We start from the raw sequence: 24,499 nt of genomic DNA on the forward strand, positions 1-24,499 counted from the left end.
TGTTTCACTAACCACATGGCCATTTCTTTGCCTCAATAAAAGACAGCCTTTTACCCACTGCAGTAAAAGGGAGCCTCAGCGTGCGTCAGAAACACTTGCTGATGCTAGCACAGGCCCCCTTTTACCACAACTTAGTAAAAGGTCGCCTTAGCGCATGCTAATGATTACATGCGCTGAATGATAAGACACCCATTATATTCCTACGGGTGTCATCATTTAGTGCGTGCTAAATCTGTTAGCGCACCTTAGTAAAAGGACCCCTAAGTTTTTAGCTGAAAACTCATCTTAATTTAGAAGTTTAAAAGGTACACATACAGCTCTAGGACTGAGCCTAGTGCTGAAAATCAGTGCTAAGCTCCTGACCCCCCCACCCCCCCGCCTTAAATCCACCCCTGTCGCCACTCCCTTTTTAGACTCCTAAATTTAGGGGTTCAGTGAAATTTGGAATATTAATTTAAGCACTCAGGGCCTCTTTATAAAATCGAGCTAGCAATTCTCGGTGAAGCAAATGAGAGGAGGAAGCCCATTCAATTCCTATGGGTTTCCTCTCATTTGGTGCGTGGGAATCACTAGCATGGCTTTGTAAAAGAAGCCCTCAGCCTTAATACATTTTCAAAGAGACTAATTTATGAGTTAGGAGCAGAGTTAGGAGCATAAGTCCTTTGAATATTGGGCCCTTGGTATTTTATTACATACATTTCCTGTCAACTATACTAAACAGGCTTATTTAAGATTCAGATGTACTCTTTAATAAAGTGGCCCAGGTGTATTCTTCGGAATCTTTTCTTGTTTTTACAGTGCCTTAGAAGAATGGAATATTTATAAAGGGAGTTCCCTTGAGACTTGTTCTGCAGAACTGGGAAAAATAGCCAGTGCTGGAAAACAGTGCATTAAAGAAATAAAGAGCCTGCCAAGTTCACTACAAATCCAGTCCCAGTCTTTCTATTTCATCAACGAGGAAATCAATATCAGACTTGGTAGCAGCAGGATTGGAGATGACCATTCGGAAGAAGTTGACCTTGTCTCCATGAGGCTGATATCCAACCATGGTTGTACCCGATTCCATCATCAACGCTTTGATTTTTGGTGCCACCTTTTGAATTAAATAAAGTGAAAAATCTCAGAAAGTTGTTAAAATTTACTGTACTAGTATTATTCCTCTTCTATCAAATATTTTGTTTTGCTTTACTAAGGTTTGTTGAATGCTGGTATCTATCGGGCCAATATGGAAAAGCACTTATACATTCACTGGTGTGCAGCAAATACATAATTGCCATATCGGTGAATTTTCCAAAAATATATGGATGATTCCTTTTAAGGTTTAAACAATTTTTATTGATGATTCAACATTATTAACAAAACCAATAACGTAACCTTGGAAAAATACAACGCATTTGGGTATACGCATCCATATCTTTTATCATCAATGAATTTATCATTCCCCCCCCCCCTTACAACCAGATCCCCATAGCCAGCACTGTTTTGCCACATGAATATCCACTATAACATTGATATCTCCCGAATACGCTGCTCATACATTTTGTGCTTGCCTTATCATAATCCCCGCTCTGCCCCCCCTCCCCCAATAACTACTGCGAATGCAAAGAAACTTTCATGAACTCTACACCTCATTAAGCATAAGCAATACATGCCACTAGACAGAAATAAACCAGTGTTCTGAGACCTATACATTTGAGGAGACTTTCCCCTTCTCCTTTCTGTAGATCATTGTCATCAAAACCTGGCTTTGGCCACCTCCGAGAAGTAGACAATACTTTGCATGAATTGCTGTGAACTGCACAGAATCAGTATCTTTATAATGCGAACATTCCACTTGTCCCATCAAAACATGCCCGCCCCACACAAAAATTAAACAGCCCCTACTACCCTCTACCACACCCTACCCGAACATACCAGACTTCTCTCCCTGCCCCCTTCTCCCTTACCGATCCCACCTTCCGCCCCCCCCAAGAGAAAGAAAAAAAACAAAACAAAACACTACCTGCTCTTCTCCTTCCTTCTTTCTTTCCTTACATACCATTTAATACTAAACTTCGTGCCCTAGCCGACAATGATTGTATATGCCCCCGCCAGATTCTCATAAATCTCTCTCTTGCCTTTGGGGAGGGTCCCATCGCCCGACGCTCATGCAGCAAAAGATCATGGAGTTGATTTCTCCAATACCAAAAATCTGGAGGATCAACGCTAAGCCACCTATTCAAGATCAACTTTTTACCTAGGATACAGGCTTTACATATAAAAAGCCGGGCACCCCTTCGTTGATAGCCAAATAATTCAAATTTGTCTAATAATATCCCTGAAGGGGACATGGGAATCCTAGCTTGCAATAGTCCCTCCAGATACTTAAAGATCTGCCTCCAATAGTTCTGCACTAGGGGACAGCCCCAGAGGTAATGAAAGAATGTCCCCTCTGTCTGTTGGCACTTAGAGCATAGGGGGTCTGGCATCCCCCCCCATCTTGAATACTTGGGCCTTGGACATATATGCTCTATACAAAATTCTATAATGGCATTCTCTGAGAGCTGCATTGATCGATATGGCCGGGACACGGGCCACCAACTTTTTATAGTCTAGGTGGAATTGGGGTCTCTGCAAATCGTGTGCCCAGCGTGCCTCAATTGCACTCACGTCCTTTTGGATGATTCCTTTTAAATTTCTAAACAGCTAAATATTATCTATACATTTGTATGCTGAGATGGAGAGGGCAAATCAATAAATTATCTGCTTGCACTGAGGACAATTCTGTAATGGGGTATCTAAATCTAGGCAGCTAGAGGACACTTATTTAGAGCCTCTTCTTTAAAGGGAAGTAGGCACCAATTTGGGACTGCCATGCAGATGGTACCTAAGTCAACTTCCAGATCAGGCCTTCGGCCCGCTGCATTGGCTGGAACTGGTAAAACAGCATTTTACCCACAAAATTGCTTTCACAATAATTTTATGAAACACATTTGAACCTTAATGTTTATTTATCTTAAAAAATACATTTATAATCTGCTAGCCCAACAAAGGAGTACAGGAGTAGCCTAATGTTAAAACAGCATGTTGGGAACCAGAAGGTCCAAGTTCAAATCCCATGGTGGTTCCTTGTAGCCTTGAGCAAGTCACTTAACCTCCATGCCTCAGAAGGCGGCAATGGCATACCACTCCCTGTATGATGCCAAGAAAACCACAGGTGGTGGGGAAGGGGGATTCCTCATTGTGTGCTCTCCAGGAGACAACTCTGACACAAAGGCACATTTGGATTGGAACCCAATACAAATCAGGCCTCAAGGAACAATAAAAATCAATATATAAACAACCAATCAAAGATGAACACCAACAGGCTCATTTTCGAAAGAGAAGGGCGCCCATCTTTCGACACAAATCAGAAGATGGGCGTCCTTCTCACAGGGTTGCCCAGATCGGTATAATCGAAAGCCAATTTTGGGCGTCCCCAACTGCTTTCCGTCGCAGGGACGACCAAAGTTCACCTCTTTAACATTGCTTTTGACTCATAACCACTTGTAACCACTCGCCTCCACCTACCCTCCTCTCTTCCTTCCCGTTCACATTAATTGATTTGATTTGCTTACTTTATTTATTTTTTGTCTATTAGATTGTAAGCTCTTTGAGCAGGGACTGTCTTTCTTCTATGTTTGTGCAGCGCTGCGTACGCTTTGTAGCGCTATAGAAATGCTAAATAGTAGTAGTAGTAGTAGTTCATGGAGGCATGTCGGAGGCGTAGCAAAGGCGGGACTTGGGCTTGCCTAACACATGGGCGTCCTCGACCCATAATGGAAAAAAAGGGCGTCCCTGACGAGCACTTGGACGACTTTACCTGGTCCTATTTTTCTTACGACCAAGGCACAAAAAGGTGGTCAAACTGACCAGATGACTACCGGAGGGAATAGGGGATGACCTCCCCAGTGGTCACTAACCCCCTCTCGCCCTCAAAAAATATTTTTCAAAATATTTTGTGCCAGCCTCTATGCCAGCCTCAAATATCATACTCATGTCCATCGCAGCAGTATGCAGGTCCCTGGATCAATTTTAGTGGGTGCAGTGCACTTCAGGCAGGCGGACCCAGGCCCATCCCCCCCCCTACCTGTTACACTTGCGGTGGTAAATGTGAGCCCTCAAAAACCCACCACAAACCCACTGTACCCACATCTAGGTGCCCCCTTCACCCGTAAGGGATATGGTAGTGGTGTACAGTTGTGGGTAGTGGGTTTGGGGGGGGGGGTTGGGGGCTCAGCACACAAGGTAAGGGAGCTATGTACCTGGGAGAATTTTCCGAAGTCCACTGCAGTGTCCCCTAAGGTGCCCGGTTGGTGTCCTGGCATATCAGGGGGACCAGTGCACTACAAATGCTGGCTCCTCCCATGACCAAAGGGCTTGCATTTGGTCATTTCTGAGATGGGCGTCCTTGGTTTCCATTATCGCCGAAAATCAGAAACAACCAAGTCTAGGGACGACCATGTCTAAGGACGACCTAAATTTCAAGATTTGGGCTTCCCCGACCGTATTATCGAAACGAAAGATGGGCGTCCATCTTGTTTTGATAATACGGGTTTCCCCGCCCCTTCGCTGGGACGTTTTGCAAGGTTGTCCTCAACAAAACTTGGGCGTCCCTTTCGATTATGCCCCTCCAAGAGTCCTAATAGAATTGTGGAGTGGAATGATTATAGCACCTACTCTGAGATCTCCCCACAGAACAACATGGATCTCCTCCAGCAGTGGTTCTTAATCAGTGGTGCCCACACCCCCAAAGGGGTGCAGAAAGAGGTCAAATGAGGTATGGAGAAAGTTATTAGTATCTAACATTTCTAGGAAAACTTATAGGACAAACAATCTACATTCAGCTCAACGACTGGCTAGGAGAGAGAAACTTGCTAAAACACCGCCTTGAGTGAATTCCTTCAAAAAAGCTGTAAATAAATCCTAATAAATAAATAAATAAATAAATAAATAAAACAAGTTATGAAATGGACACAGTCCTTGAATTTCTACTAGATTAACTTCATAGAAACCGTGACAGGGGATTTGCCTTGGTTTTAGTACTGTGGACCAGAATATCATGCTTGCAGGACAAGTAGAAACAGGTATCAGTGGCAGAGAACTTGCCTGATTCAGATTATATCTATCAGATAGGCAACAGTCCATACTGATCAGTAGCACCTTATCCACACTGTAGGTGCGGGGTACCACTAGGATCAATATTGTTGCCTATTTTGTTTAATATCTACCTCAACTGTTAGCCAAGCTGATTCAGTCAATGGCTATTCAGTTTTACATCTATGCGGATGTTGTGCAGTTACTCCTACCTGTTGAACAAGACCTACCTACAACCCTTAATAAACTGACTGCCTGTTCTACAGCAATTCAAGAATGGGCTAAAACCAAGAAACTTTCTCTGAACCCAACTAAAACCAGAGCTCTTGTGGCAGGGGCGTAGCCACGGGCAGGCATGGATGGGCCCAGGCCCAGCCACTTTTGCTGGAGGCCGGCCCTAACTAGCCCCAACCCAACATCCCTCACTGCCTTTTCTTCCGCGGCTCCAGGTCTGGCCGTCCGGGAGCGTTGCCTGCCTCAAATTCTGCTCCTCCCCGCCGCTGCCTTGGTCCCTGCAACATTCTTTTTTTGGCCCGTCGCTGGCAGTGCTGCGATTCACACAGGCAGCTCCGCTCCCCTCTGCCGCGTCCATCTGGCCCTACGTAAACAGGAATGCATCAGAGAGGGCTGGATGGACACAGCAAAGGGGAGCGGAGCTGCCTGTGCAAATTGCAGTGCTGCTGGCGATGAGCCAAAAAAGAATGCTGCAGGGACCGAGGCAGCGGTGGTGAGGAGCAGAATTTGAGGCAGGCAACGCTCCCGGCCGGCCGGATCCAGAGCCGCGGGAGAAAAGGCAGCGAGGGTTTTGGATTGGGGCAGGATGAATTGGAGGAAGGCAGAAGTGCTGGACTTAGGGGGGGGGGGGGAAGTGCTGCCGGACTTGTGGGAGGAAGGGGATTGGAGGGAAGGGAGAGAGCTGCTGGATGTGGGAGGAAGAGGAGGAGGGGACTGAATGGAAGGGAGAGAGTTGCTGGAGGTGGGAGGAAAAGGAGGAGGGGATCTGGATGGAAGCTTCTGGCCAGGGGAGGGAAAGGAGCTGGAGAGAAGGGAGAGAGCTGCTGGACAAGGGAGGAGGAGAAAGAAGGGACTGGAGGGAAGGGAGAGAGCTGCTGGACATGGGAGGAAGAGGAGGAGGGGACTGGGTGGAAGGAAGAGATCTGATGGACTTCAGAGGAAGAGGGGGCTGGAGGGAATGAAGACAGCTGCTGGACTGGGAGAAAGAGGAGGAAGAGAATGGATGGAAGGGAGAGAACTGCTGAAGGAAGAGGAGGAGGGGATCTGGATGGAAGGGAGAGAGCTGCTGGACTTCAAAGGAAGAGGGGGCTGGAGGGAAGGAAGACAGCTGCTGGACTTCAGAGGAAGAGGGGGCTGGGGGGAAGGAAGACAGCTGCTGGACTGGGAGATAGAGGAGGAAGAGACTGGATGGAAAGGAGAGAACTGCTGGAGGACGAGGAGGATGGGATCTGGATAGAAGGGAGAAAGCTGCTGGACTTCAGAGGAAGAGGGGGCTGGAGGGAAGGAAGACAGCTGCTGGATTTCAGAGGAAGAGGGGGCTGGAGGGAAGGAAGACAGTTTCTGGACTGGGAGAAAGAGGATGAGGAAGAGACTGGAAGGAAGGGAGAGAACTGCTGTAGGAAGAGGAGGAAGGGCTCTGGAGGGAAGGAAGACAGCTGCTGGACTTCAGAGGAAGAGGGGGCTGGAGGGAAGGAAGACAGCTGCTGGACTGGGAGAAAGAGGAGGAGGAGCCTGGAAGGAAGGGTCAGTGCTGCAGGAGGAAGAGGAGGAGGGGATCTGGATGGAAGGGAGAGAACTGCTGGATGTGGGAGCAAGAGGGGGCTGGAGGGAAGTGAGAGAGCTGCTGGTACAGCACAAGGAGGGAGGGAAGGGAAATAGAGATACTAGACCAAGGAGATGAAGGAAAAGGGAACAAATACTAAACCTACAGTGTGAGGGAGGAAGGGAGGGCGGGGTGCATGGGCAGGCAGGGAATCAAGCAACCAAACCAGATGCTGGAAAGGGGAAGGAGTGAGAGGGAGAGAAGCTGGATGGGGTAAGGTCAGATAGGGTAGAGATATATTGGCACTGGGGACGAAGAGAAGGGAGAAGCTGGATAGAGAAATATAGGGACACAGAAAAAGGGAGATACTAAATATGGAAGAAGATAGAGGTACAGAGATGGAAGAAGATGGATAGTGGACATGGAGCGAGAGTAGAAATATCAAATGGACATGAGACCTTAGTGAGTGAGTTAAGAGAAGACAGAAGGATGTAGAAACCAGAGCCTGGGACCTACATGACTTGAAAAATAAAATGAGCAGACAACAAAAGGTAGAAAAAAGAATTTTATTTTGCTATTTTGTGACTAGAATATGTCAGATTTCAAAAATGTACATCCTGCTAGATATGGCTGGGGCCCAAGGCAGAAATTTGGGAGGGGACACAAAAGCTTACTAACAGGCTGCACCTTCTTCAGCTTCCAGCTGGCCTGGGATTCTCTCTGGCTAGGGGGCCAAACACAGTTGCCCTAGTTGTACCTCCCCTAACACTGTCTCTTTCTTGCATGTGATTTTGCACAGTATAGGAGAAAATACATCTCTTTGTATTTCTCTGTGCTGTGCTAAATGCAAGGTCTGGCCTCTTGGGATTTTGATTTAATTTGTTTATGGTTTGTGGTCACTTATTCTGTATTTGTGTTCTTTGTATGTGACCAAAGTATTCTGTGAGAATCAATTTTCTATGTAGTATTCTATAGTACTTTGGCTTCTTCAGTTTTCTTGATAGATGTATTGATATTTTAGGGTCCCACTGTAATATTTAGGGCATATTTAAGGGAAGCCTATGTGTGTTGGTGGACCGTGGCTCAGTGGAGGATGAAGAGTGCACCCTCTTATATTTCCCCTAGCTCTCAATGTGGCCTGTAACCACTGAGGCCAGCACTGCTACTCCCATTGAAGTTATTGGGAGTGGGGTAGGTGTGCGGTAGGAGTAGGGGCATGGGCAGGGCATATCAGGTGGGAAGGTGTTTCTCTAGTGCCCATCCACCCAACCTGTTGGCCCAACCAAAAATTGCCTTCTGGCTATGCCACTGTCTTGTGGGTTCCTAACTCAAATGGTCAGATACCCAACATCAAAATCTCTATTGGAAGCCAGGAGCTCCCCCTTAAATCAAAGGTCAGGGACCTTGTGTACAGCTAGACACAACACTTAAGTTGATAACCCAAATCCAAGGAAACTTCGGGAGCTGCCTCTATTATCTGTGACAACTACATTGTTTCTCACCGTACTCTGAGAAGACAAGTCTTGTTACAGTATTTCAAATTTAAGCACCATTCTCAAAATTACATAAACTTGCACATCCATTTTCACTCTTAGCATACAAAATTGCATACACATGTTATAGGATACTGCCAGTTACACGAGTAACTTAATTGTTAAAATAGGTGCTAATTGACATTAACAATCAATATTTGCCTATAATTGGAGTTAATTGGCACTAATTTGCAGTTACATGCGTAACTGCACTTAGTCAGTAGTCTATAACCTTTGCGCATAATTCCTTTAGCGCACATGTGCTAGGGGGATGTGGATATGGGAGGGGCATGGGCAAATCATGGGCATGCCTAGCACTTACGTGCTAGGGTTATAGAATACTATCAGTTATGCAGTTAGGTGGGAGCCTTTACATCAGGTCATGCAGCGAACAGGAAAACACCTCTACGGAAGTCCAAAGAAAACAGGAGAAGTAGAGAATGCAACAAGAGTAGCAGCACTGGGAGTATTCAACAAATGATCCAATGTAGATAAATATCAAGGGAAGGGGAAGGGAATGGGACTTTATAAATTGCCTTTCTGTGGTTTTTGCAACTACATTCAAAGCAGTTTACATATTACATACGGGTATTTATTTGTACCTGGGGCAATGGAGGGTTAAGTGGCTTGCCCAGAGTCAGAAGGAGCTGCAGTGGGAATCGAATCCAGTTCCCCAGGATCAAAGTCCGCTGCACAAAATACTTTAATAAACACCAATAGAGAGCTGACATGGGGCTGTGTTTTGCAGTATTGCGGTAAATGTCGCCTGCCTCAGGGGTCGAAGGTACACTGATTGGTGAAATAATGAAGTGGTGCAGGTAGAGAATGGTCCTGATTAAATATCATATATGTAGACCACATAGGTCTCTTAAGGAACAAAAGCAGCAAAATACAGCGGTCAGAATGCCTTGACACCAAAAGATGCCACAGTATAAGTTTGAAAAATCTTGACACCAGCCATTGAGCTAGTGTAAGTGTTCCTGCCTAAAGTTAGGCATGTAACTATGGACTTTTTTTTGTCCATTTTGCTCATACCTTTTTCAGTAGTAGTTCAAGGTGAGTTACATTCAGGTGCACTGGATATTTCTCTGTCCCAGGAGGGCTCACAATCTAAGTTTGTACCTGAGGCAATGGAGGGTTAAGTGACTTGCCCAAGATCACAAGGAGCAGCAGTGGGATTTGAACTGGCCACCTCTGGATTGCAAGACTAATGCTGTAACCACTAGGCCACTCCTCCACTCCAAAAGTGGACTTACGCTACCTGCAATTATGTGTATAATTACCATTATTGAATTTGCGCTTAGTACACGCACTTTGGGGAGACTAAGTGCTATTCTATAAAAGATGCTCTGGGTTGAGCACCTTTTATAGAATAGCACTTAGAGACAATTCCCGTACCTAAAGTTGGGTGCCGGTATTTATGCCAGCTGAAACCTGGTGTAAATGCTGGTGCCCAACTCATTGCATTTGGGCACGGAAATGGCGCTATTACTCACACATTTACTCCAGCAACAGACCCGACATAGATGTAGGTGCATTGATACTAACTGCATCTTGATGCACAAATGCCATTATAGAATTGGCGCTCAGCAAGTGGCACTGGCATGCCTAACTGGAGGCATCCAGTTAGAGAATTGACCCCACAAGGACGAACATTGACTCCACTTACTGCAGCAGGACTTGCTTACGAAGCATACACCTTTTATTTATTTAGTTATTTATTTGCAGCATTTGTATCTCCCATTTTCCCACACATTAGCAGGCTCAATGTGGCTTACAAGACACCACAGTGGGGAGCACCAGTATGGTCGATATAAACAAATACAATTAGAAACAGGGTAAGGGAAGGTAGGGGTAAATGGGAACAATAAATGACAAAGAAATAAGAAATAACATTGTCTTTTAAATCAGTGCAGAGTTGAGGCAGCTAAGCGGAATCAGTAGGGTAGGCCTTACAAAACGGATAGGTCTTTTATGAGTCCAAGTGCAGATTCTCCTTAATTTAGTCACACTTATTGAGCCCCTATTAGCTATCTTACCTGTCTTAACCCTATGCTGCCTATTAAGTTGTTTTAATGTGTGTTGTGTTGACACCAATAAAGCACACTTATTCAGTTCTTGACAGCCCTTTGTGCTTTTTTCTGGACTGCTTGTGCTGTGTACTTAGACCCTCTCCATTGTATACTGATATTGGAAGTAGCACATTATGTTTACGTGTGTACTGTTATTTTGATTTTTTTTTTTTTAAATCATGTATTGCATGTATCTAGGTTATTCTCACTGTATACAGCCTTGAGTGAATTTCTTCAAAAATGTGGTAAATAAATCCTAATCCTATATAATAATTCTCACCTACAACGTTCTAATGTGCCTGGTACCATGGCTCCCTCAGAGGTGGTCTGCTAGGCAGTTTAGAATGCACTGACGTCAGTGATGTCACTGACAGCTGATTCCAAGGCAAGGGGAGGAGTAGGGAAACACGCAGAGTGTGTTTCCCTACTCCTCCTCCTGCCTGGGAAACAGCTGTCAGTGCCCCCCCCTCGGCACAACACTCAAGCCCCTCTGCCCCGGTGCAGCACCCAAGCCACTACCCCCCCTCAATGCATCACCCAAGACCCTCCCCCCGGTGCATCACCAAAGCCCCTACCCCCCCTCTCGGGCACATCAACTCCCTCGCCACCCGCAGCCGCCAATACTAATGCTGTCTGGCCGCTGCTGCGTCTCCTATTAAGCAGCAGCGGCCGGTACAAAAAGAAAAAAGCCAAAAAAAGATTTTTAACCTGAAATGCGGCTCCGTAGACAGCCATCTGGCATTGGCTGTCATCACTGCAGCCGCTCCTCCTCTCCCCTCCACGTCACTGCCCCTGCAGGAAGAACCCGGAGGAGCGCAGCGACGTCAGAGGGGAGAGGAGGAGCGGCTGCAGAGATGACAGCCAATGCCAGACGGCTGTCTACGGAGCCGTGTTACAGGTTTAAAATCTTTTTTTGGCTTTTTTCTTTTTGTACCGGCCGCTGCTGCTTAACAGGAGATGCAGCAGCGGCCAGACAGCGTTAGTATTGGCGGCTGCGAGTGGGGAGGGGGTTGATGTGCCCGAGGGGGGGTATGGGCTTGGGTGATGCGCCGAGGGGGGAGGGGAGGGTCGCTGGACATGGATGGCTGCAGGGGGAGAGGAGGGTCGCTGGACATGGATGGCTGCAGGGGGGGCAGAGAAGAGGGAGGTGGGGAGGGGGTCCTGAGACCAGATGGGTGGCTGCAGGGGAGGGCATGGGGGACAGAAGGGATGCTGCAGGGGGGCAGGGGGAGAGGAGGGTCACTGGACATGGGTGGCTGCAGGGGGGCAGGGGGAGAGGAGAGTCGCTGGACATGGGTGGCTTCAGGGGGAGCAGGGGAGAAAGGAGGGCCGCTGCACATGCGTGGCTGCAGGGGCAGAGGAGGGTTGGTGGGGAGGGGGTCCTGAGACCAGATGGGTGGCTGCAGGGGGGGCAGGGGAGACAGGAAGGACGCTGCAGGGGGGGATTACCTTGCTAGCGCCTGTTTCATTGCCTACCGAAACAGGCCTTTTATACTAGTAAATAAATAAAATAAACCAATAGCATAGATGCATGTAGATTTGAATTCATTACCTTGTGCAGTTTTTCTCTTCTCTCTTCATTATGTGGCATATCCCTGAGACTTGGTGGAATGTACCAGAAACATACATTGGTGTGTTCAGGCTGCAAGAACAAAATAAAATAATTTTAAACAATTCTAAAATGCCATGGATATGATATATCTTCATTTGGAAAAAGGAGGCATCTAAAAAGGTGACATATGGACAGAAAGTAATTACATTTAATGTAATCTTATCTCATGTTCTACAACTTTTGTTTAAAGCTTGACCATTGTGGATCACAAAATACCTCCAGATTAGAATCCTTCCTTCTCCTCTCCCAAATCAGGGTTAGTGGGGCAATCAGGGCAGCTACCCTGGGCCCCACAGCTTTAGAAGGCCCCCATGGTCTGTTATCTCCTCCCTTTCTCCCTGCCGTCTGACATCTCCCTCCCTTCCTGGTCTACCTTACAAGGCATTTTTCTCTACAGAGCATGCTGGCATGGCAGCAATTCTGATAGGCTGTCTGTGCCAACCTCTGATTTTTCTCTCTGTAGCATTCTACCAAGGTGGTAATAGAAAGTTGCATCAGAGGGGGTAGAATGCGGCAGAGGGAAGGTCAGAGGCTGGCACAGACATCCTATCAGAATTGCTGCCATATTGGTGTACTCTGTATAGAAACATGTCTTGCAAGATAGACTGGGAAAGAAGTGAGATGTCAGATGGGGTGGCGAGAAAGGGAGGAGATGCTGGATCATGGGGGGGCCCAGAGTTATTTTAAAGGTAGACATGGGGGGAAGGGGGTTGAGGGAAAGGAGAAAATGTTAGAACAGGGATGGAGTAAGGAGACTGAAGGAAGAAATGATGGCTTGGTAACAGAGGGGAGGGAAGGAGAGAGATGGTGGACAATGGAATGGAAGGAAGGAAGGAAGCATAGGCGCCCCGTATAAGAGGCTTGGGGAGGCTAAGCCTCCCCAGCCCAGCTGTGAGCTTTGCGGCAGCCCCGAATGTACCCTGAGACTCCCGACGATGAAATCTGCTGCCGCCGCTTCTATTGAGCAGCGCAGCGGCAGCCAGGAACAACACCTACACTCATCCGCTGCCGCCGCTTCTCTCGGAGCCAGCATAACATAAGAAGAAAAAGAAGCGCAGGGCCGCAGCAGCGTTCAGACATGCGCTGTCGGCTCTGCCGGTCTCTGCCCCGTAACGTCAATTTCCCGTTCCGGGGGCAGAGGACCGGCAGAGCCGACAGCGCATGTCTGAACGCTGCTGCGGCCCCGCGCTTCTTTTTCTTCTTCTGTCAGCTGCTGTAAAGAGGCCCGGGCCGGAGGGAGAGAAGAGAACGTGTGGAAACGGTAGGAGGAGAGCAGGGGAAAGCCAGGGGACATGAATAAGAGCAGTGGAGAGCCAGAGAGCGATAGGGAAAGAAAGAGGGGACATGGAAAAGAGCAGGGGAGAGCCAGGCAGGGCCGGTCAAACCCAGTAAGCGGGGTAAGCACCACAGGGGGGTGCCTGCCTTCAAGGGCACCGCTGCGGTGCTGTGCTGCCATACCACGCTGCCCTTGGGGGTTTAAATCTTTTATTTACCTCCGTACCAGCGTCTGCGTCATTTCAAAGCCCTGCCGATCTCTAGCCTTCCCTCCCTTTGTGAGTTCGTTCCCACAGAGTCCCGCCTTCTGACGTCATTTCCTCGAGGGCAGGACTCTGCAGGAACGAACTCACGAAGGGAGGGAAGGCTAGAGATGGGAAGGGCTTTGAAATGACGCGGCCGCTGGGACGGAGGTAAATTTTAAAAAAGACTTAAACCACGCAGGGTGGCAAGAAGAAAAAGAGGAATGTTGGGGGGAGAAGAGGGCGGGCAGGTGGGCATAAATGGGAGGGGGATGGAGGCGAAGGAGAATCGCTGGACAGGGGCAGGGTGGGAGAAGAGAGAAAGGATATGGGGGGGGCGCCAACTGATAGTCTGCAGGGGGGCGCCAGAGACCCTAGGACCGGCCCTGGAGCCAGGGACATGGAAAAAAAGCAGGGGAGAGCCAGAAAGAGATGGAGAAAGAAAGAGGGGCCATGGAAAAGAGCAGAGGAGAGCCAGGGACATGGAAAAAAAGCAGGGGAGAGCCAGAAAGAGATGGAGAGAGAAAGAGGGGACATGGGCATGAGAGAGAGAGAAGCTGCTGGGGAGAAACTGGGGGAGACCCTAGCTGTCAGACTGAGAAATGCTGGCTGGATGAAAGGAGGGAGAAAGAGGAAAAATGCTGGAAGGAGGGAAGAAACTGGTAGGGAGGGAAAGAGGAAAGACACTGGAAGGATGGGGTGAGAGAGGACATGCTGAATGGAAAAGGGTCAAGAGAGAGAACTGTCTAGAAGGAAGGGGAGATAGAGGAAGACAATGGATGGAAGGATTGGGAGAGGATAATGGGTGGAAGGATGAAGAGAGAAAGAGGGATGACACTGGATGGAATGGTAGGAGAGAAAGAGGGAAGGTGCTGGACATGGATGGAAGGGAGGGAAGTATATGCACATGGATGGAGGGGAGTGAGGAGAAATGCTGGATATGGATGGAGGGAAAACTGCTGAATTTAAGAGCTGGATCGGGACACTGAAGGATAGGGACAGGGCTACAGATGGTAGGCAGTACGCATAAGGACACAGGAGGATGATGGACATGGTGAGAGAGAAAATATCAAATGGAAAGAAGAGACTGCATAAAACAGAAGACACTGGGACCAAAGCAAATAGAAAAACTAAATGATCAGACAACAAAGGTAGAAAAAAGTATTTTATTCAGAATTTATTAACTGGAATATGTCAGCTTTTGGAAATGTGCATCTGTGATGTTTTGCATGTAAATTTCAAATTTTCTAGTATTGCTGCATGCGGAGTCTGACTTCTTGAGGTAACTTTCCAGTTCAGTATTTTGCCTTCATATCTGTTGTGTCATGTGTTTTTCATGTGTGATCAAGGTGCAGTATTCTGCTAGCGTGTAGTATTTTCAGCCCTTTTTGGGTTTTTTTTTTGTTTCACTAGGTTGTGCACTGGTGTTTTAGAGCCCGGTGTAATTACAGTGCTGCCTTAGCTCGTCCTGTCCTTGGAATTAGTACTGTTATGGCTTGGTAAGGCTATGTGAGTGTGTTTTTGCACAAGTTTGTGTATAGTGTTTTGCAGTGGAGAGATTGTGTATTGGGCTTACTGAGGTGGCACCAAATCATCAGAAAGGGTTTTAGTCTCTAAATCATGACACACTACCTCTTGAAGGATCTACATATAGTCGTTCATAAAAGGAGCTCATTGTGAACACTTTCCACCCTAAAAGGGTGTTTTGTGGCTCTAGGTGAGAATTGTGATATTATGATCCCTTGTTTCATATTGTTGACGGTCTGCATTTTCCGTATGGGTGGTATATTGGTTTATTAGGGCTACCCAGTGTTATGGTACAGCAAGGTTTATGAGTGTGTTTTTGCACAAATTTGTGCATAGTGTTTTGCAGTTGAGCAATTGTGATTAGTATATGCTTTGAGCAACCACTTTATTCTTTGACATATGATACATATTTAATATCTAAATTTAATAAAAAGTATTGTGACTTATTTTTACTTATTTTTTTTCTGTGTTGTCAGACAATTATGGATGTAAGCCCTGCCCCTGGTCCCACCCATAACCCCGCCCCCTTTAGCCTCCCCAAACAGTTGGGCCACCGACCGCCTATGGAAGGAAGGAAGGAAGGGAGTGGTAGAGATGTTGGACCCTGGGGTGGTGAGGAGAAAGGAAGGGAAAGAGAGATAGTGGACAATAGGATGGAGGGAGGGGAGAGAGAGGGAGAGATGTTGGACCCCAGGGTGGAGGGGAGGGAGGGAGGGAGGGAGAGATACTACACAACAGAAGGCAAGGATGGAGGGAAACAATTTGGACCCAGGGAGGGAGGGATGGATGTTGGACCCAGGAAAGGGAGGGAGGGATGGCTATACAACATTAAAAATATTGGGGTCCATATTCAGCCAGCATAGCCATTTAACTTAATCCATATATTTGGCACTTCTATTTATATAGATAGCAGCACTGAATATATATTTTTTGGTTAGTCACCATGCCAGCACCATCCATTTAGTTTAGAACTGCTATAAGAAAACAGCGTGCACTATTGAGGAATAATGATTTAATATGTAATGTGTTGACACTGTAAGAAGCATACTATGGCATAATGGACTGAATGTTATAAAAGTTGCCAAAAACTCAATGTGGGAAAAAATTGTCTCCAAGTGGAATTCTATAAAGGCTGCATGCTATTTATAGAAATCTGCCTAGGGAGTTTCCACGCCAATTATATAATCCACCTAAATTTCTGTGCCGTTTATAGAATCCGCTGACGCATCAATGCTGATCTTTCAGTGCTGACTTGATGTTGGTGTGTAATGATGTCATGACGTCATGCACATGGGGACTGAGAAAAATGGTATCCATATGTCGGCAGCCGAACTTCAGTGATGCTGACACCTTGATGTTGGCCAGGCTCTTCCTAAAGAAGGAAAAGTGGCATTTCATCCTCCCAGGCCACAGGAAGAGACCTACCTGAGATACAGGAGGGCCTCCTGGGAGCAGCTGACAGTACAATATAATGGACAAGCCTTCTTCCCCAGAGATGTAAGTATAAAACGTAAGGAGGGTACTATGCACAAGTTAAGCTCCTGATTGCATTGGTCAGCTGTACCTGGGGCAGTACAAGGTGAGGTGGGTGGCTCAAGGTGAGAGGAACCAGTGCTGGGATTTGGGGCCAGATGCACTAAACTTAACGAGCCATTAACGAGCAAGTAGTAAACTGTGGCATGCACTAAATGCTTCTCCGAGCCATTTTACGATCACGGTAGCAGCTAATGAAAATGGAATACAGATGAGCTAATTAGTACCTCAATGTGTATAAATCGTATTGTAATGAGATGCACTACTGTTTTCCGATTGCCTAACCGTGGAAGATCTAAAGGGAGGTCTAAACCTCTCGTTGGGGCAAAGGGAAGAAAAAAAATATCATCAGGGATGTCCTTTTTGGACGCCCTTCACCTGTAAAAAAAAACCCTGCTCCAAAGACATTCTTTTTGGACGTCCTTCACTCAAACAACAACAACAACAACAAAAATAAGGATGTCATACTTCTTAATTTTTACTCTTGCTCTTCTGTTTTAAATCTTCCTTTGAGACATTTTTACCTTCCTCATCGGCAGCTGAAGAGAGGGTTAATGGACGATTGTGAGGCCCCCCATGGCCTCTCAGCCAATCACAGTGCGTTTAGCTGACACCAGTGAGAGCTATACACGCTGTGATTGGCTGAGAGAGTCCTGGAGGAGGGGCATAATCGAGCACCCTTGAAGAAAAAGCCCGTCCTGCTTGTCAGGGACGTCCTTTTTTGGTTTAGTGAAGGACGTCCATATTAGGCACTTTAGAAGGACGTCCCTGACGAGCAGGACAGACTTTTCTTCAACCTTCTTCCCCGTCTCTTTCAGCGCTCCTCATCCTTCTTATGGCCACCTATCTCCCTGGCCTGCTCCCACGGTCCATCCTCTGGCAGCTCCAAGGAGGTTTTAATAGACAGGAGACCAAGTGACGTCAAAATTCTCCGTCTCCCTCCTGCGTAGCACCGGCGATTCGATTCACAGTCAGCCTTCTGCCAGCATTAGGGCCTCTCTCTCCTCAGGCGCATCCCACCTAATCTATTGCAACTTCCTGTTTTCCAAAGAGGTGGGACACGCCTGAGGAGAGAGAGGCCCCAATGCTGGCAGAAGGCTGCCTGTGAATCACCGGTGCTGCACAGGAGGGAGACGGAGAAGGTTTCAGGGAAGTAAAAAGTGACCATGTGGATGGGACGGGAGAGACGGGCAGAAGAGGACTCGAGAGGGAGGGAGCAGAAAAATATATTTATTGCCACGAGGTACATAGGTGCCATTTTTTTTCAAAACAGCTGTTTAGGGGAGCGACCGCTCCCCCTGCACCCCACCTAGCTACGCTTCTGCATGTAGTGACCTTTGATGTAGTGACAGCTAGATCTTCACTGACTTGAACCAGCAAAAGCATATCATCCGCATAGGAATAACAATTTAAACCTAATGCAGGGAAGCCAAAATCAGCAAAAGACATATAGATATTCAACAGAATAGATGAGAATGGGGAAGCCTGTGGAACTCTGCAGGGGGATACCCATGACTCCAAAAGAATGTCTTTCATTTTCACACTATTGTGTCTGTTATATAAAAATCCACTGAACCATGAGAGAACTTTACCTGAGATACCAATTGAACTTAGCTTGAATATTGTAATCTATTGTGTCAAATGCAGCAGTGAGGTTAAATTGAAGTAATATAAGGGATTTTCCTTTTGATAACAATAGTCTAGCATCAGAAACAAGTGTTAATAAGGCAGTTTCTGTACTAGGAAAGGCTTTAAAACTGAACTGTATTGAACTAAGGCAATTGCGGAAGTCCAAAAAACTTGTTAGCTGCTCCACCACAAGAGACTGAGAATTTTGAGAGAAGCGGAATATTGGCAACAGGCCTAAAATTGGCTCAATAAAAATTTCACTAGCATGGTGTGTTTATAGGCTGTAAGCATCTGAGACTTCTCCTTCACTTTAGGTTATACAGTGGTGGAAATAAGTATTTGATCCCTTGCTGATTTTGTAAGTTTGCCCACTGACAAAGACATGAGCAGCCCATAATTGAAGGGTAGGTTATTGGTAACAGTGAGAGATAGCACATCACAAATTAAATCCGGAAAATCACATTGTGGAAAGTATATGAATTTATTTGCATTCTGCAGAGGGAAATAAGTATTTAATCCCTCTGGCAAACAAGACCTAATACTTGGTGGCAAAACCCTTGTTGGCAAGCACAGCGGTCAGACGTCTTCTGTAGTTGATGATGAGGTTTGCACACATGTCAGGAGGAATTTTGGTCCACTCCTCTTTGCAGATCATCTCTAAATCATTAAGAGTTCTGGGCTGTCGCTTGGCAACTCGCAGCTTCAGCTCCCTCCATAAGTTTTCAATGGGATTAAGGTCTGGTGACTGGCTAGGCCACTCCATGACCCTAATGTGCTTCTTCCTGAGCCACTCCTTTGTTGCCTTGGCTGTATGTTTTGGGTCATTGTCGTGCTGGAAGACCCAGCCACGACCCATTTTTAAGGCCCTGGCGGAGGGAAGGAGGTTGTCACTCAGAATTGTACGGTACATGGCCCCATCCATTCTCCCATTGATGCGGTGAAGTAGTCCTGTGCCCTTAGCAGAGAAACACCCCCAAAACATAACATTTCCACCTCCATGCTTGACAGTGGGGACGGTGTTCTTTGGGTCATAGGCAGCATTTCTCTTCCTCCAAACACGGCGAGTTGAGTTCATGCCAAAGAGCTCAATTTTTGTCTCATCTGACCACAGCACCTTCTCCCAATCACTCTCGGCATCATCCAGGTGTTCACTGGCAAACTTCAGACGGGCCGTCACATGTGCCTTCCGGAGCAGGGGGACCTTGCGGGCACTGCAGGATTGCAATCCGTTATGTCGTAATGTGTTACCAATGGTTTTCGTGGTGACAGTGGTCCCAGCTGCCTTGAGATCATTGACAAGTTCCCCCCTTGTAGTTGTAGGCTGATTTCTAACCTTCCTCATGATCAAGGATACCCCACGAGGTGAGATTTTGCGTGGAGCCCCAGATCTTTGTCGATTGACAGTCATTTTGTACTTCTTCCATTTTCTTACTATGGCACCAACAGTTGTCTCCTTCTCGCCCAGCGTCTTACTGATGGTTTTGTAGCCCATTCCAGCCTTGTGCAGGTGTATGATCTTGTCCCTGACATCCTTAGACAGCTCCTTGCTCTTGGCCATTTTGTAGAGGTTAGAGTCTGACTGATTCACTGAGTCTGTGGACAGGTGTCTTTCATACAGGTGACCATTGCCGACAGCTGTCTGTCATGCAGGTAACGAGTTGATTTGGAGCATCTACCTGGTCTGTAGGGGCCAGATCTCTTACTGGTTGGTGGGGGATCAAATACTTATTTCCTTCTGCAGAATGCAAATAAATTCATATACTTTCCACAATGTGATTTTCCGGATTTAATTTGTGATGTGCTATCTCTCACTGTTACCAATAACCTACCCTTCAATTATGGGCTGCTCATGTCTTTGTCAGTGGGCAAACTTACAAAATCAGCAAGGGATCAAATACTTATTTCCACCACTGTACATTTTCACATTGGCACCAGTAGTTTTAGATACTGTGCATTTTTCTTCCATGTAATTGGACTATTATTTTGGTATTTTACTGATTTTCTCAGCAAATGACAGTCTCTCTCTTTCGCTCTCTCTCTCAACAGTAATCCAGTTCCTCATTGCACTAGTGGATTACCCCTACCTGATTACCTGCTGAAAGCTGAACATATGACTCCGTAGTGAATATGATCTAAAACTGTGAACTGCATATTTATTGAAAAGGCACATGGCATCTGTAATTGGAAATATTTCTATTTTATAGGGCTGCATTTCAATTCAAATTTTAATCATGATTAATCAAATATTGCTCACAGCAGCCCAGTCCTTAGAGGGAAATATGACCTTAACTTCACCCAGGAGGCAATAAAACATATCAAATACATATGTGAATCACTGGAATAAAGGCATATATGCATGCCTGTGTGCACATATACGCATCAGTGGCAAGATTTCAGGTAAGCACTATTATGTAAATATGCACATATTTTGCATAACGTGTATTTTACAGGTAGGTGTACAGGTGGGTGGAATCTGGGCAAAGTATGAAAGGGACTCACACTTACATAAAAATGGTGGGGGGGTCAGCGGCACCGGGGGGGGGGGGGCTAAAATGTTCCCCCTCACCTCGGGCTCTGGACTCCCCTTCTACTGAAGTATGGCTACACCCCCTGCCTCTAGATGCCTAAATACAGACACACTGTAATAGAATTTCCCTCCACAGTGATAACGCCAAAGAGTTTAGAGCAATGTTTGCTGGCACTATCCATATAGCGTAGTGTGGCAGTTGTTTAAAGGTGTTATATGTTATCGACCGCCAGTAAACGTATAACTTCTTATAACTATTGCCTCCTTTTAAACATTATATCAGCCTAAAACCCACTCCTAAACCAATCCAAACTTATCAATAAGTCTTATGCATCCTCTCATGAGGAAGACCAATCAGAAATTCATATCTGTGGGAAGGATAATCCCAGTAAGGGTTCCTACATCAAAACAGTATTCTCAGATTTTAATAGCACATCCTCTCTTATTGAACATTCAACATGTGGTATCACAAAAAGATCTAATAAATCATGATTACCTGCAATTAAGAGATCTATATAAAGGCTGGTATATCAGCAAGGCATTTCCAGTTTCACAAGGAATAAATACAGTAGAGTCTCAATTATTTGACATAAACGGGGTGAACAGGTGTTCAGATAACCGAATATGTCGGATATTATGGACTCCATTGTACATTTTAAAAACTGCATGTAATTTATTCCCTCTCCCCCCCCTGCCACTTCAGCGCATCCCTCCCTCCCTTCCTCCTGAATAACAGCAGTAGCACCCCCCCCCCCCTATCTATCCACCCAGAAGTGCTTGCAGCTCTGGAAAGAAGAGCTGGCATGGGCAGGAATGACTGGGAATCACTCCTGCCCTGACCTCATCACTAGACCACCAGGGTTTGTAAGGCAGGCCCAAAGGGGGCCTATGGGTGGATGGGTTGATTGGGGCCTGGGAGTGAGGCCACTGCCACTGCTGCTGCTGTTTGGGGGGGGGGGGAGGGAGGGATGTGCTGAGTGTGGCAGTGGGGTGGGAGAGCTGTTAGAATCATATTAGGCTCAGGCTTGATATAGTCATACTAAAACATTTTGATTCATGAACAATGCTGTTTTGCATATTTGTCTGACATAGTTACAAGTTTTACAAGCTTTTGCGCCTATCGTTGCATCATACATAAAGGAGTCTACTCACATTTTGAACATTTTAAGATCAATTTAAATGCATAAAACTATGGTTTAGGACAGGCTTTAATTTATGGATAAACAGGGAGCAAAATGGAAATAGAACTGTAGAAACGGGGGTGGGGAGAGTGGGCCAGGCCAGAGGTAGGAGCAACTGAAGAGGAGGGGCTGGATTAGGGATCAGAGTAACTGTTCTCTCCTGTGCTCCAGATTTACCCCTTTCCTTTTCCAAGTTGCCTGAAAGGGAAGGTCTCAGCAGAACATCCTTGTTGCTCTGGAGTTGGTCTGGGGATACTTTTTCAACATCAGTCTTTAGTAAATATCAGTGCTTTTTTTGTAGAAAAAAAGGTGCTGGTACTCATTGTGGGCGGGGTCACCACATATGGCCCCACCCCTATTATAACCACACCCACATTAGCCACACTCCTTATACCAGCCATGGCACATATAAACAGACATCATTGAAAATATTGTACTAGTATAGGAGAAAAAAAATAATGTGATTTTTATTCATTATAAATTTCTGTAAGCTGTTACAGGTCCAGTATCCCCAGTGCAAAATAAGACAGCAGATGTAAAGTCTCAAATTGGACATATTTCAGACACTAAAATGAAAATAAAATGATTTTTTCTACCTTTGTTGTCTGGCGACTGTTTTCTGATCATGCTGGCCCAGTATCCGATTCTGCTGCTATCTGTCCTCTTAACTCCGTTTCCAGGGCTTCCTTTCCATTTATTTCTTTACTTTCTTCCTTTCTTCTTCATTTCTTGCCCTACATCCGTAAGTAAAAGCTGGGTCCTCCACAGACTTGACTGTCCAGTGGATCCAGCTTCTGCCTATTTTCTTCATCCATGTGCAGTTTTTCTCCTCCTTTTCCTTCATCTCATCTCCTTCCTCACTCTTCCCTCCCCTCCCCTCCATCCATGTCCAGCATTTCTTCTCTCTTCCTGCCCTCTCCTCCATCCACCCATGTCCAGCAACCCTCCTCTCCCCCTGCCCTCACCTCCAGCCACCCATGCCCAGTGATTTTCCTCGCTCCCCTGCCCCCCCTCCAGCCACCCATGTCCAGCAGTTCTCCTCTCTCCCCTGCCCACCCCTGTCCATGTCCAGCATGTCTCCTCTCCCTGCCCTCCCCTTCATGTCTAGCAATTCTCTCTCCCTTCCCCTGCCCTCCATGCCCAGCATGTCACCTCCCTCCCCTGCCCTCCCCTCATTCCCCTGCCCTCCCTTCATCCATGCCAAGCAATTCTCCTCTCTCCCCTGCCCATGACCAGCATGTCTCCTCTCCCCCTGCCCTCCCCTCCATGTCCAGCATTTCTTCTCTCTCCCTGCCCTCTCCTCCATTCACCCATGTCCAGCAACCCTCCTCTCCCTTTGCCCCCTCCAGCCACCCATGCCCAGTGATTCTCCTCTCTCCCCTGCCCTCCCCTGCCCATGTCCAGCATGTCTCCTTTCCCCCCTGCCCATGTCCAGTGATTCTGCTCTCTCCCCTGCCCATGTTCAGCAATTCTCTCTCCTCTCCCCTGCCCTCCAAGCCCAGCACATCGCCTCCCTCCCCTGCCCTCTCCTCATCCATGCCCAGCAATTCTCCTCTCTCCCCTGCCCATGGCCAGCATGTCTCCTCTCCCCCCTGCCCTCCCCTGCCCATGTCCAGCATGTTTCCCCTCCCTCCTGCCCTCCCCTGCCCAGCGATTCTGCTCTCTCCCCTGCCCATGTTCAACAATTCTCTCTCCTCTCCCCTGCCCTCCAAGCCCAGCACATCGCCTCCCTCCCCTGCCCTCCCCTCATCCATGCCAGCAATTCTCCTCTCTCCCCTGCCCATTGCCAGCATGTCCCCTCTCCCCCCTGCCCATGTCCAGCGATTCTGCTCTCTCCCCTGCCCATGCCCAGCAATTCTCCTCTCCCCCTGCCCTCTCCTCCATGTCCAGCGATTCTCCTCTCACCTGCCCTGCATGCCAGCAATTCTCTCGCCCCTGCCCTGCCCTGCATACCCAACATGTCCTCTCTCCCCTGCTCGCCTCTCTCCAAGTCACGGCGATTCCGGATAACCGTGCGATCCGGGAGTGAAAGCAGCAGCGCTGCTCACTGGCTGGCAGGTGCAGGTTCCTCTCCTCTCGCGTTGCTTCCCTCTCAGCGCGTCCCGCCCTCGTAGGCGGGACACACTGAGAGGGAAGCGACGCAAGAGGAGAGGAACCTGCCTGCGAGCCAGTGAGCAGCGCTGCTGCTTTCACTTCTGGACCTGACGGTTCGCCGGAATCGCCGCGACTTGGAGAGGGGCGAGCAGGGGAGAGAGAGAGGACATGCTGGGTATGCAGGGCAGGGCAGGGGTGAGAGAATTGCTGGCATGCAGGGCAGGTGAGAGGAGAATTGCGAGCGGGACCTCAGGAAAAAAGGTGCCGGTACGCCGTACCGGCGCGTACCGGCACAAAAAAAGCACTGGTAAATATACTGATGAGAAGACATTATTAGATTTCATCAGTCATCATCTCTGAGTTTTGCAATGTAATTTACCATG

At 47.2% G+C, this 24,499-nt stretch overlaps 1 protein-coding gene across 1 annotated transcript in view; it reads right to left on the reverse strand.

The window, feature by feature from the left end:
* Positions 1-821: 821 nt before the first annotated feature.
* Positions 822-24,499, reverse strand: part of GAD1 (glutamate decarboxylase 1) — a 121,114-nt gene continuing 97,436 nt past the window's right edge. Inside the window, exons 15-16 of the mRNA XM_030210852.1 lie at positions 12,049-12,138; positions 822-1,093 (exon numbers count right to left, since the gene is read on the reverse strand). Of these exons, the coding sequence (XP_030066712.1) occupies positions 920-1,093; positions 12,049-12,138 (264 nt within the window). The 3' untranslated portion in view covers positions 822-919. The remainder of the gene's footprint in view (positions 1,094-12,048; positions 12,139-24,499) is intronic.

This window comes from Microcaecilia unicolor, chromosome 7 (genome assembly GCF_901765095.1).
Source record: "Microcaecilia unicolor chromosome 7, aMicUni1.1, whole genome shotgun sequence".
Taxonomy (NCBI): Eukaryota; Metazoa; Chordata; class Amphibia; order Gymnophiona; family Siphonopidae; genus Microcaecilia; species Microcaecilia unicolor.